The sequence below is a fragment of the Chinchilla lanigera genome, unplaced genomic scaffold (genome assembly GCF_000276665.1).
Source record: "Chinchilla lanigera isolate Chin_1 unplaced genomic scaffold, ChiLan1.0 scaffold00009, whole genome shotgun sequence".
Lineage (NCBI taxonomy): Eukaryota > Metazoa > Chordata > Mammalia > Rodentia > Chinchillidae > Chinchilla > Chinchilla lanigera.
The window spans coordinates 20,790,637-20,805,403 of NW_004955410.1; the positions used below are offsets into that span (position 1 = coordinate 20,790,637).

The 14,767-nt window shown below is 35.5% G+C and overlaps 1 protein-coding gene across 2 annotated transcripts in view; it reads right to left on the reverse strand.

Moving 5' to 3' along the window:
• Positions 1-2,022: 2,022 nt before the first annotated feature.
• Positions 2,023-14,767, reverse strand: part of Snx13 (sorting nexin 13) — a 133,249-nt gene continuing 120,504 nt past the window's right edge. For both annotated transcript variants that reach the window (XM_005377342.2, XM_005377341.2), the window contains exons 22-26: positions 13,893-13,964; positions 10,668-10,813; positions 10,354-10,422; positions 8,108-8,220; positions 2,023-5,518 (exon numbers count right to left, since the gene is read on the reverse strand). In XM_005377342.2, coding sequence (XP_005377399.1) covers positions 5,271-5,518; positions 8,108-8,220; positions 10,354-10,422; positions 10,668-10,813; positions 13,893-13,964 — 648 coding nt within the window. In that variant the 3' untranslated portion in view covers positions 2,023-5,270. The remainder of the gene's footprint in view (positions 5,519-8,107; positions 8,221-10,353; positions 10,423-10,667; positions 10,814-13,892; positions 13,965-14,767) is intronic.

Sequence of the window (14,767 nt, forward strand, 5' to 3'; positions counted from 1 at the left end):
AAGTCTGGAATTTTGCTAAGTACCTAGCAGAAGGTACCTACATGACCTCCTCCCAAATTAAAGCCAGACATCAAGTCTTCCCTGGTTGGCCACATCTCTCACTTGTTAGCACAACTCCTTGCTGGGAGAATTAAGTGTATCACTTGTGACTCCTTTGGGAGAGGGCTGCTGGGAGCCTGAGCCAGTATTTCTCATACCTCTCTCCGTGTATCCTTTCCATTTGTTATATAATTCTCAACTGTGAATGTAACTATATTCAGCTGAGAGCCCTTCTAGGGAATCACCACTGGGAAGTTTCTGGGGCCTTCCAACATAAAGTCCTGCTGTTTCATTCCACTTTTTTTTTTTACTACTGTATATCCAACTCAACCTCATGCATGATAGGCACTCTCCCACTGAGCCACATCCCCCAGCCCATTTTCAAAACTTTAAGACAGGCTGGCATCAAGTTTGCTATCTTCCTGCCTCTGCCTCCAGGACTGTGCTAGTGTTCAACTTCCTCTGGCACTGGGGATTGAACCCAGGTTATTCTAATACTGAGCTACATCTCCAGCCTTTTAATTTTTGAGACAGGGTTTTGCTAATTTGCCCGGGCAGGACTTGATCCTAGAGTGCTGCGATTTAGGTGTGTATCACGATGCCTGGCTCATTTCACACTTGATGATATGCAGAAGGTCAGTACCAACTTAAAATACACATCTGCCACATTTATCGTGCACTGCATTAGCAACATACAAAGTGGTTATGCACAATGTTCATTCTCAGCCTCTGCAAGTTTTCCTCAAGTATTATCTGCCATTATATGTACCTTTCCCACTTCCCATGAGATGTATCCGATTATCCCTGACTGAGTTCATTATTGTGGTACTCACATCTAAGTGCTACTCTAATACCTGCTATGTAATGAGATATTTCTGTGTAATTTCTATATTCTCCCTTTTCTCCCGTAAATGAACTTCTGATGAAACAGTTGCTTAAAAAAACTTTGTGTCCCAAATCTACTGTTTTTGCAGTCCAGTTTATATTCCCAAACTGAAGATGCTATGCTTTTTATTTCTCCCACATCCCCTGGGGACATGATCCTCAAGCTGTTCATGTCAAAAGTTTGTGGTTGACTAAATTTGGTAAATTAGCTAAGTGAACTTAAACAGATTTCTCATAGAACTTCTCAGAACTTTTGCTATTCCACTTAACTGTGAAGGAACATTAAGGGGTTCTGGGTACTACTGCAGATGGTTCTGCATAAGTTACATAATAGTATGAAGTGTCTCACCCAGGAATGTCTTAAGAGACTAATACTGTACGGCATCATTCTAAGAAATACTACACTAGTCCTGGGTGAAGTAGCAGCTACCACATCTGATGTCTGAAAAGTCTGTGGATATGGTTCCAAGAAGGCTACTAATATTATGGTCAATGAGGCATAGACACATCACTAGGTACTCAATCTTGACTTTTAGGAGAGAAAGTGGGGTGAAGATATAGTTGTAGAGCAATTGCTTGGTATGTATAAGCCTGTGGGTTCAGTCACCAGTACTAGCGGAAAAAAGAGGGAGGGGAGGGGAGAGGAGGGATGTAGAAAGTATCTACAATATTAGCCAAAATATGAATTTAAAACAAAAGAGAAATACAAAGTTTCTTAAACACTGTGATAGTAAACTATCTGTCCTGTACCGTAGAAGGAAAAATTAAATTCAGTTAGTGTAAGTGATTGTTCAAAAGCTCTTTTTTTTTTTTTTTTTTTTTTTTGAGATAGGGTCTCATTATGTAGTGCAGGTTGGCCTTGAACTCGCTTAGGTAGTCCAGGCTGGCTTCAAACTCATGGCGATCCTCCTGCTTCAGCCTCCCAAGTGCTAGGATTACATGCACGAATCACCACACCGGCAAAAATTCATCTGTTACCCTAAAATTTTAATTGCTTAATTTCTAAAATGAGAAGAAAATAAACAAAAGGTGCTAAAAATAACAATGTTGAGCGTTTTTAAAGTCACAAAATATATTACTAAATAAACTCAACGGAAATGTTTGTTAATACTTTATTAGTATCCTCTAATGGACAGAACGTAACGCAAACCAAATAAAAATTTTAAATCTTCTTTTTAGTTAATAAAAATAACTGACATTCTGATTGTTTCTTCTTTGTTAAAGAAGGAAGTATTGGTAGAACAGTTAGGCACACAGTTGACACTTACTGTACAATGATATGCACAAGGTATCTTTTAACAATTTTAATCCTAAAATGTGCTCTTTATATTTTCCCTTGTAATACAGGAGCCATGCTCCTATAAGCAAAATTTACTACTAATAAAAGAATTTTACAAGGAGTGACAAAAAGACTTTTAAAACAAGTCCTTAAATAAGAGGATGCAGCAACAACGGAATGTAAGTTGTTGGGTTAAGAAGACAGTTTAAACTACATCTCAAAACATTAAAAATTCATTTATTTTACAGTTACTCAAATACACATGCATCAAATGAAAATATTGCACAAAATTAAAATTTTAGATTGTGAAATTTATATTGTTCTTAATTTTTTAAAAAATTGGTACACTTTCTGGTAGTACTTAACTGATTTTTTCCAAACACCAGCAGCAGAAACTTAAAATGAGCAAACTGAAACAGTCAAGAAAGTTCTTAATGTTCTTTTTTTTTTTTTTAAAAAAAAAAAATTAAGGCCAACCAAGAGCATCCATTGGTCAATGGCACAACTGTTTTCAGCAACTATTCAGAACACCCTAATTATAGGAAATGCTCATCTAAGTGCTATATTTAAGTTATACAATCAATTTTTAGGTGAATAAACTATGATGATTTCTAAGTGGTTTACATGTTACCTGAAAAATGAGAAAACTCAAACAAAGAATGATTAATTTTGAAGGTTTTTGCCTAAAGGCACCATTGACTTAAAAACACATTCAAAATCAAATATCAGACATAAAGCCTCTTCATGTATATATCCATATATGCAATAAATGCATTAAGTGTAATAATTTTATTAAACATAGTACACTGTACTTGACTTATGGGTTAAATATTTTACACACAGCTTGACCAAGTCATTCAAAAAGTATCTCTAATTTTAGCATGACAACGGCTCTCTGATATAAAACACAGATGTGCATAAATATGCATCACTGTTTACACAGACTACCAGTTGACATTTCTGCTTTTGAAATATAAATTCTTTTAAACCCAAATTACTTTAAAAACCCATTTACTCAAATAATTCTTTTTGGTATGACTGCAGTTACCTTGCAGGGCTCTGTCAGGAAAATCTGCCATCTTACATGACCTCTCTGTCCCTGGATGACAGCCAGTACTCCTCACATCATATAGAAATGTCTTTTCACACATACACACTAGGCTCTTAAAAGAATTCTTCTGTATACATTTAGATTTATTCTTGTCCAAAAATATACTTGAAATGGAGAGGGGTATATATGAAAGTCATTGCACTTAGGCCACGCTGATGCTTCCTATAGACACGGTTCACATGTCTTACTTTTCAAGTCTCGGGTGGGGCAAGGAGGCACTGAGAAGAAATGCTTCTTCCACCAGGGCTACTAAGGGTCTTTTCTCGCTTGCCAGTTTGCAATGAAAGGGATTTCATTTATGGAATTCTGGAGACATGCAACACACGCCGAATGTATGCATACTACAAGTATGCGCAACAGCATTATTAATAAATATGATTATTATTGTAGCTTTAAAGGAAGGCTTTATTCTGTTAATAGGACTCACTTTGTAAGGAGGATCTAAGTGAAAACAAGACAATAATATCTTGTTTCAACGTTAAAGCTCCCAAGTAACTGGGATACAAACACTCTGTCCCTCTATCTTAAGCACCCAGACATTCTTTTAATACCAGGATCCCGGCTCAATGGTCTGATAAGTAGCTTCACTATTTTAAGGTTTTAGTGTTAAATATTTTTAAAACAAAAGAAACCGATACATCCAAACCCTCAGTCACTGGAATTATTTAAAATAATACAGAAATCCTGTGTAAAAGGGATATGAAGATTTCCAAGATGGACAAAATGGACAGTGAGAAAACTAGGAAATGCAGACACTTCAAAACTGGAAAAGGTATTTTGTTCTGTTGGTATAAAATTATTTTAGGGATTTGAATGTATACAGTAAGGGATTTTGCCTGCTAGCTTTATTTAAAATTTTACATTATGTGAAATATAAATAAAAGCATAGTTTAAAAAATAGTACAGTTCTGTTTTCATTATTTATTTTCATATATGTACACATTATAATTAGGAACTTGTATGTTTATGTATCATTAATCCTCTGATTTTTTATTTTTATAGTTACCTAAGGCATGTCTAGATCAAAAAATTTAAAAGTATCATATGGCAACTTTCAATAGAGTACTGTTTACTTTTAATCTCCATATTTTTAGAAAGACAGAATGTATTTGGCAGTTCTTCCAACAAATTATTCCCCTTCTGTATAATCAGTAATCTGTTGAAGCTAAAACTAATAAATTTTGAAACTTAAATGAAAGCTACCACATGCTTCTTTTCTGCACACAGAATGCCAAAAGAAAACTTAGCAAGAGCAAAATAGAGCCCTTAAAGCACATAAGAATCAATTAAAGTTTGTTTTGTACCAATGGCTATTAAGTCTAACCAAATTATGCTCCTTGATTTGTTTTATTTTATACTCAAAGTTTTATTTTATTGCACGAAACTATAATTCAGGAATAAATTATGTCATGTTTTAAGGGCATTCTGTTACTTTTTCCACACCTGAAACAGATGTTGCAAAGATCATTTAACTGGCTAATCCACACTATATCAAAATGCTGACACCAATTAACAAAATCATTATGCACAACAAATTTCTCCAAATTACACATTGCACCGTCTTCAACTGTTAAACAAATTAATGCATTTATCCGTGAACCACTGTCTTGTGCTTTCCTTAGCTCTCATACACACACTCTGGCACTCTGTCACTGCTGGAGAATGCTGATTAGCTTGAAGCGGAAGGGACCAACATCATTCTTGCGTGAGATGGGGGCAATATTCTCTCAGTGTTGCAAATTATGCACCAAATCATTTAAGACACAGAAATCTCTCTTGGTAGTGGCTGGACTATAGATGAGGATGAGCAGAACCAGTCTTATGGATGTATTAATAACCTATTCTGAGACACTAAAAGACTGGTGCAGACACAACAGTGTATGAATTAAGCCCCAGAAGATCTGTCCATACCATCAGTCCTGGACAAAACGAACACCAGCTTCACAGATTGGAGTGTCACCTTTTCTGTAAAGAAGGTGCTTGAGTAGTTTGAAGTTTCTGTTTATATTTCTGCATTTGCTTTGAACGTGAATGCAGTTTGTTGAAAAGTTCACGGAATTTATACTGTGGAAATAACGTTTCTAAAAAGCCTTCCAAGAAGACGTAAACCATTCTCCTATTTAACTGGTTGTGCTGAAACATTTCAAAAACACGAAGAATACCTTTCCGCGTTGTCTCAGCTCCAATAATGTGCTTCAGTTCATCTGAAAGAAGAGGGGAAAAATACACATAACTTGTTATTAAAGTAAAGGAAACACAAGGCTTAAACATGATCTTGAATAAAATATGTAGTATACACCACAAAGTAACCAATAAATAGCAGGTATTTAATATGTTAGATATTATATCAAGACTTAAAAATATGTATGAGTACATGCATGCAACTACCATCCACTTATATAATAGATATTAAGAGACAATACAACACAGAAGAGTTTGGATCCAGACTTAAAGAGATTTCAAATTACAGTTATAATCCTCTCCCTTAATATCCATGTAATATCCACTCTGAATTTGTTTCCCCAACTATTACAATGAGATTTCTAATAACTAATATCCTTGTAGCTGTAAGCTTTTATAAGACCTTAATAAGACAATGTAATCTGTATTTTTTAAACTCTAAAACACTATGTATTTTTACTTCGTTTAATGAACAATAAGAAATGCTACAAGAAAACAACTAGCCCATGATTTTGAATAAAAATAGAACGTAGCAAAAAGAATAAACAAAAAGTTCATCCATCACATAAAAAATCAGTTCCATAAAAATACTAAAAGTATAAAGATGCTGCTTATAGTCAGATTTTTACTATGAGCTAACAAGGAAAGATCCCCTTCATAGAAAGGACAACTGTAGTAGACTTTGTTACTTAGGCAGAATTTTTGTAAGTAAAAAGAAATAAAAGATTAGCCCTGGTAAAGAATAAATGAGCAGTAAATTAAAAAAAAAAGTAACAAGTATGTTCAATAAATGAGGGTAGAAATTTGGTTGAATTTCAGAAATCCTGTAAGAGAAAGTAGAAAAAGAATGGAAAAGTAAGGATACTACAACCACTGGGGCAGGCAAGTTTCAAGTTTACCCACCTCTACAAGTTACTAGAGATACTGGAGTATGGGACCAATATGGACTACACTGGAATTATTCATAAATAACACCTGCACCCTAAATATTATTTTGCTCCTTTAGGAAGAAACATACAAATTCTGTATGTTTCTAAAAATTCTGTATCTCCCTAAGGCTACAGTAAAATTTAAAGCAATTATGCTGTGAATTTACTAAAAAACAGGCAGTCAAGGATATATATCTCCTATACATTTATATCTAACTTCAATTCCTTTAGATCTTCATACCAATGTCATCTTAGTGAAGTCTTCCCTGGGCACCCTAGAAACAATTCACCTGACATTGCCTATTGTCTTTCCAGGCTATATTTTTTTCTGTAGTACTTACCATTATCTAACATACTACACTTTATTTATATATGTCTTCCTAACAGAATGTAAGATTTAAGAAAGCAAGATATGTGCAAAGAACAACGTCTGGCACGCAGTGCATTTTCAATAAATATTTACTGAATAAGAGAATTAAGATTCTTTCAGCTACATAATTGTAGTATATTCTGGTTTACCATAATAGCATATTAAATAATATCCTAAATTATTGTTTCTTATTTTTCTAAAATGTTATTTCTTTGCTTTATACCACCAAATGCAACAGTATACAGGGAGGAATTAATGGTTGTGTGGCAAATTTCTAATTAGTTAATGGAAAACTGATTAAAATTTTATGATGAAAATAGTTCTAAATTTTAAGAACATTTTTAAGAAGTATATCATATCAAACAACTTACAAATATATCTTGTCCATTTTCTGTGTATATTATTAAAATAACAGAAAAGAGATCTAGGCATTTTAAAAGACACTCATAAAAAGAGACAAAACCACCTCCCCTACCTCCTGACAACTTTCATGTTTTATAGTATTTTTGACTGAGAGGAGATAAAGGTGACAAAGCACATCTAAATTAAGTAAGTTCGCTGTATCTTAAACAAGTCACTCAAATCAGACCGACAAAATACTTCATTGTGTACTCTCTTTGGGATTATGTTCTAATGGAGATTAATAATGGACCAATCAGTTGTTTCTATGTAAACAGACTCAGAAAGAATGTCTGTTCTCCTAAGCAGAACGTTCTTCCTGAATAAATTTGGTACTTCATGTTCTTCTATCAGCCCATTCATGTTATGTACTTTCTCCATTTTATAACTTACTCCAAAATGTTTCAAGATAGCAGAGTAGTTTAAAATACAAGCTTTCAGGCTGGCATGGTGACACTTGCCTCTAGTCCCAGCACTCTTGGGGACTGGAGCAAGAGGATCACAATTTAGAGCCCAGTCTGGACAACTCAGCAAGAGAGTGGGGAGGGGGGGTGGATGTAGTTCAGTGTGAAGGCCCTGGGTTCAATCCTCTGTGCTTGAGGGCAGGAAGAAGTGCAGAAGCTTTCAAATTGTTCAAAGATGAGTCAATCATATCTTTTACTAGCTATAAATCCTGGGTAGGTTACTTAGCTTCTCTGAGCTTCGGTTTCCTCACATATAAAGCTCCTGTGTTAATAATGCCTGGTGGCTTCCTAGGACTATGAGGAAGATTAGTTAAAAGAAATACCTTGTACAATGCCTTTTATAGTAAGCCATCAAATGGCAGCTACTGTAATAAAAACTAGGTAAATTAGCATGATCAATAGCAAAAGAACTACAAATTAATGAACATTAAATCAAACATGCACACTTACCTGGCATAATTGCAAATAATTTCGTTTTTCCTGCAATTCTTGTTCTCATGCGTATAGCTTTGTCTCTGCATGGAACAGTCTCTGCTGAAATGCCATTTGGCCAAAATGCATCTCTATTTAAGAAGATTAAATAAATCTTGTAAACATTTCATTTTTTAATGCTGCAAGTTGATAAGATTACTTCAAATTTCAATAGAAAACACAAATGTAAACAGAAAATGTTTCTAAAATTTTAATAGGAATAATGACAGTCAACAACTATCAACTTAGTACAGGATTCAGTTTCAGGTGTTAAAGGATAAAAAGAAAAATAACAAATTCTGCACCCTTCAGTAGTTCATAAACACTAGCGAAGACAGCAAATTGGAACACAACAAACTAAACATCTTACCCAAATACAACCCTGGACATCTTGAACTTGGACTCTTCAGAGTTTTAAAAGCTACTCTCCTACAGTTATGCTGCTGCCTTCCCCTCATAGCTAAGCCAAATTAAAACTGAGTTCCTTTCCCACAACTTACACCTGGACTGACTTCAGCAGTACAGTACATCCGTTCACAAATGCTTTTGTTTGCAAATTATTTGGTTGGCTGACCGAAGTGTTTGGTAAAATTTTGTTTTTGTTTGCGAACTCTACATTGGGTGATGAACAAAACTGTGCCCATCATTTCTGCATGAAAACGAATGTAGCCATCTTGCGCAGAACTGTGGGATGAATGAAGTTCCTGAACTGTGTACCTGCACTTGTACAATGGTGCTTTTACACACATAACAATCTCTTCTCCTTGACTTCCACAGTGTACTTCCTTTATTCCTGTTTCCTAATGTTTGGTCCAAGGCAGAAAGTGAGCAGTATCTACACATCCATCTGCAAATGGTCTGAAGGAGACTCCTCAGAATGACTGCTCTTAAGTTTGCATCAGAAACACCAGGGAGGCTTTAAGAAATCTTAATATCCAGACCTTCCATCGAATTAATGAGAGCCGTCACTGGGGATGGGATCCCAGGATTAATATGTACAGATAAAACTGCATCTCACTGCTACAGAGAGTATCAGTCTCCTACCCTGAATGAAAATGAAGACGCTGGGGCAGGCAGTCCAATGTTTGGAAATACATAGGAGAAACTGAGCTTCAGTGTAGGAAAGTTGTATTTCTCACCTTACATCACTAGAGTCTTTGGACAAACTACTTTTGTTCTCTAACCCCCAGATTGTTCACAACAAAACAGAGACAAAAACATCTACCTTGTAAAATAGGACAAAGTCAGACACTGTACATACAGTTCTGGGCACAGTGCCAAGCACATGGTTAGCACTCAGTACTGCTAATTCCTTTCTTGCTTCCTTTCCTTACTTCCAAAAGACGCTGTCAATTTTTACGCACATTTTCATTTTTAGAAAAGAAGTTTATTTCCCCATTATCTGCGCTTTCTGCCAGGGACTGCATCTTATTTCCACTCCTCAGTGACTGGCAGACCGTTAGGCAGAGGAGGGGCTCAATACGTATTTGTGGTACAAACCCATGAATTAATCTATCAGTGTTGCTTAACTTGTACTATTTTCAAAGCTTCAAGTATTTAATTAAAAATTTAAACAATGAGCCAGGCATGGTGTCTATGCCTGCAAACCTGGTTACTCGGGAGACTGAGGTAGGAAGATCGAAAAGTTCAAGGCTCACCTGAGCAGTTTAGTGAGGGGAAGGCAGAGGAGGCAAAGGGAGGAAAGAAATGGGAAAAGAGAAAAGAAAAGAGCAGAAGATGTAACTCTGTGGGAGTCTTGCCTACCATGCATAAGGCCCTGGGGTCAAGCCTCAGGATAATGCCCCCCAGCAAATCAAAAAAGAAAATAAAGAAAAAATTATACCATGGTGAGGATACATATTTTTCTAAAGCCTTTCACTTAAAAATTAAGATTAGTAAATACAACTGTAAAACACATATCCCCCACAGTAGGTATGTGATTACATTATACTAATATTTCAATTATTTTAAAGCCATAATATTGTGGTAAAAGGTAGCCTATTATGTTAAATATTTTTCTTTTATATACTTCCTAGTGTGCTGTTTCTTTTTTTAAACAAGATCAACAGGTAGCAAGGAATGTTTATTATAATTCTTACAAGTGTTTTGGCTCACCAACGATGGCAACTTTATAACCAGGAACAAAAACAAAAGCGCTGAACGCTGGTGATAACAGCGCTATATTCTGTACTACCTGGAAGGAGTGACTGTGCTCTAAAATATACCTGAAGCGTTTCACTGAGTCGGCTACTTGTTCAGGTGAGGTCATCCAATCAACATGGTCAACTATTTTTCTGAAAGCAAAGAAATTTAAACAAGTAAGCTTAAAATTTTTGACGGTGAATAAAATAAAATGTGACTTTCAGGAAGCAAACAGCATAATTGATGAAAAAGTTATCTCTGAGAGAACAGCCTGTTTGAATGATCTTAAAAGACTCAAGAGAAGAAATTTTTCTGTGTGACTTAAGCAATTTACTTCCAGAGGCAGAAGTTTAAAAGTTAAGCTCGGACTTTAAGTAAGGGAGAAAAAGAGTAGTACCTATTAATAGTATCACCATATGTAGCTCTGATTAGCTGCTGAAGCAGGTTTTTGATATTCCTTCGCAACCACTGATTTCTCTCTTTCAAGTCAAATACTTCATCCATGAGAAGCAACATTACCCTAAGTGGAATATTGTCATCCACCTGACAACATATGGAAAGAAATAAGAATAAATGTATTGGACTTAGCTATCTACCATGCAGGGCTATTTTTTCTGCTTTAACAAAATTGTACTATTTTAACAAGTCATAATTTGACATTTCATTCTAGTTCAGAAAAAACTTTTTTAATAGTCACTTTGACAGGATACAGAATTTTATAATCCCTACAATGATGAGAAATTCCAAGGTTAGTGTCTTTTTAGAAATAAAACATTTTTCAAAGTAGATTAGTGATGGTCATAGGAAAAGATTTATCTCCCTCAACTTTAGCAGATTAAGTTGTGCTAGGCCCTTTACTTATTTTATAAAGTAGTTTTTTGTAAGAACGAAATATTCTCAGCATTTAATTGCACAAAAAAAACATAGAATAGTATGTTCTCTTGGTTAATAAGCTGTATATATTTTGGTATTTTCAGGAAAAAAGCTGCTATTCAATCCAACACACAACTAAAGTAACATTACAAGGGGCTGGGGGTTTAGCTCAGCGGCACAGCGCCTGCCTGGCAAGTGCAAGGTCGTGACTTCAATTCCCAGTACCAGAACCCCCCCACAAAAAAAGGTAACATTACATAAGGTATATTACACTAGATTACTAGAATTTTCTTTTATCTTTTAATAACTAAAATTTAGTGTACTTTCCTTAGGGGACTGTTCAATCAATAAGGTGGAAAGTAAGGAAGATACCTGGAATGCTCTGATGTACAAAGCTACGTATGAAAGGGAAGGCTGGTACAGACTTCAGGCTGAATATAATTATTTGTTCCTTTTTTTTGGTGCTGGGAATTGAACTCAGGACCTTGTGCTTGCCAGGCAGGTGCTGTACTACTGGGCTATAGCCCCAGCCTCTGAATATAATTATGAATTTACAATTTTTTCACCACTAAGAGAATCTTTCCAATTATTTCATGAATGTTATAATTTAAATATTGAGGAAAAAGCATGAATCACATACTTTTCACTGTCACACTGCACTTAGTGCACTTTCCTTTACTCCACCAACCAAGCGCTCGCAGCAGGGGCAGCAAACCTGAGGCACATGCGCCACGGTGGGCTGTGCATGGTCACTGACAGTTCTGAAAGGATCACTACCACTGGCTGACAGATTTTTACCCTTTTGTTCTGCCTGGGCCACACTAAGTGAAGAATTCTCTTGGTGGCAAATAAAACATATAATATAGTAATGTTGTAAGTAACAAAATTTCTGTTTTTATATTTGTCATTATAACATTAAAAAAAAAAAAAGTCTGCAAGCTGCCTGCAGGGTGTAGGCTGGACACACCCAAGGGGGAGAGAGACACATTTCATTACAGAGGCAGAATAAATATTGTTCAACTCTCTAATAAAACACAATTCCATGAATTTGGTGTCTCAGGACAATTCTAGTGAACAGTTATGCTGCAAAAACCACATTCCAAAAGGTATGATATTATGGACTGCATACAAGAGAAATTCAAAACACTCTTTAAAAAATCTTTTTTTTTCTTTTTTTGTCCTTTCAAGACAAGGTTTCACCATGCAGTTCAGGCTGGACTTGAACTCACAATGATCCTCCTGTCTCAGCCTCCCAAGTGCTGGGATTACAGGCAAACACCACCACGCCCAGCAAAAAATTCTTGAAAAAGCAAATAAAAATTGTTTTAGCAGCTTATGAATAAATTCAATCAGAAACTGAAAGATAACTGTAACTTTAAATCTGCCTAAGAAGAAAAGGATACAGAGCCCAGAAACAGATTCAAAGACATATGATAACCTGATATGCAACAAGAAAGAAAATATTACAGCAGGGAATAAATGGCCTTTTCAGTAAATAGTGCTTGGATCAACCAGAACCCTACCTCATCTCATATACAAAAATCAGCTGCAGGCAAACTGCAAATCTAAATGTTAGCATAGTAAAATATAAAAGATTTTTAAACAAAATTGCAGGGCAATATTCTGTGACCCTGCAGGAGGCATAAATTACAAATAGAGTATACAGGAGCAACACAGAGGGGAAGATAATCCACATATATCTGACGAACAATTCATTCACATTATATAAAATGCTCCTATTAATTAAAAAGGCAAGGAAAGCCGGTAAGAGTGGGCAACAGACCTCTGCAAATACACCAGATAAGACCCCAAGTAGGCAATAAGCATAAAAAGCCTCATCATTTCAACAGATTTCAGTAGTTGTAAAAGAAATGTGAATCCCCACAGAGCACAACAACCAGAATAGCTAAAATTTAAAAACCACAAATAGTGAGTGTAGGCAGAATATGGTGTCTCTTATGTACTCCTAGCACCACTGTGTCACAGTTTGGAAAATTATCGGCAGTATCTACTAACACTGAATTTGTGCATATTGACTGACTCAGCAATTTCATCCCAGTTACAGGCCCCAGAGAAATAAATACTTATTTTATTAATCATACAGCATGAACTAGAATGTTCACAAATTCTATACATAATACAGTAAGTTGTGCCAAACTTATACAATGAATACTAGAAAGTCATGGAAATGAGGAACTATGATCACCTAAAACAACATGGAAGAACATCACAACGTTGTGCAAAGAAAGCCGGATTTAATTAGAGGAACAGATACAGTTTTAATTATGTAACGTTTCATTGGGGGGTCAAGTCAGGAGAGTAATGTTTTTGGTGAAGGAGAGTCCTGACAAGACTACAGCATGAGGCGCTCCTGGGAGCACTGGTAGTTTTCAGGATTTTGATTAGAGTATAGATGACATGGACACACTTGGTTTTTAAGAACCTATCAAACTTAATACACATACATAGGAGTATACATATACATATTTATTAAAAAATTGACAAGACCTGAAAGCCTGATTTGAATTACAACTACTAAATTTGTTATCAAGAAAACGATTAGCTGAGTGTGATGGCACACACCTGTAATCCCAGAACTCAAGGAGGCTGAGACAGAAGGATCCATGCAAGTTTGAGGCCAGCGTGGGCTACAAAGTGAGCTCAAAGCCAGCCTGAACTGCATAGCGAGACCCTGTCTCAAAAACGACGAAAAAAAAAAAAATAGAAAAAAAGAAAAAGGTTAACTCACATTATCATCAAGTTGAGCTGAGACTCGACAATGTTCAGGATCTGAATCAGTCTTTGTAATTAAAGGAGGCACCTAACATGGAAAGAAAAAAAGTAAACACACTAAAGCAGACAAAGAACACACTGTATTGATAAACCAAGTACCAACATTTAATTTTGGGTGCAATATATAAGCAAAGTGTAACAATCTACGTGAAATCAAACATAAAAGGGTGTTTATTTCACTGCGCATTGGTCTAGAATACTTTTCGGTGAGATTAGTCAAATTCCTTCATTTTGTAGATTAATGTAAAACTAAGAAAGCTAAAGAAACCTGAAAATCAAATAGAAGCTTACCCAAGAAACAGAAGTTCAATATTCTTTTACCAGAAAGAGCTCTTGATAGCCAGTGTTAATAGGTTTAAGGAATTACTCAAGTACTAGGTAAGTTCACGGAAAAAAAGGACAGAAAGACCAATATTGGCTAGAAATCCTACTGTCAACATAGGAGAAACAACCAAGAGCATTTACTTTAATCCCTTGAAAGTTACTAATGAGGACAAGAAAGCCTGGAAAAAGTCAATAACTTTTGCACAAAGCAGTATGAGTAACTAGCAGCAGAAACAGTACCGCCATTCACTTCAGTTATCAGTGTTTCTCACGGTAAGATAAAGATGCATCAGAGAAGATGAGCATTAGAGAAAAGTATGATTTACATATACTATTTAAAAAATTGTCTTTTATATTAAGGAAAGTCTGTGTTTACCTACATTTGCCCTTCAAACAAAAACTTCTAAAAACTTTATGGAGTTTTAAAAATAGGTTTGATTAGAAATTTTAAAAATCACATCAGAATTAAAAAAAAAAAATTAGGAATCCAACGAACTACTTGGTATA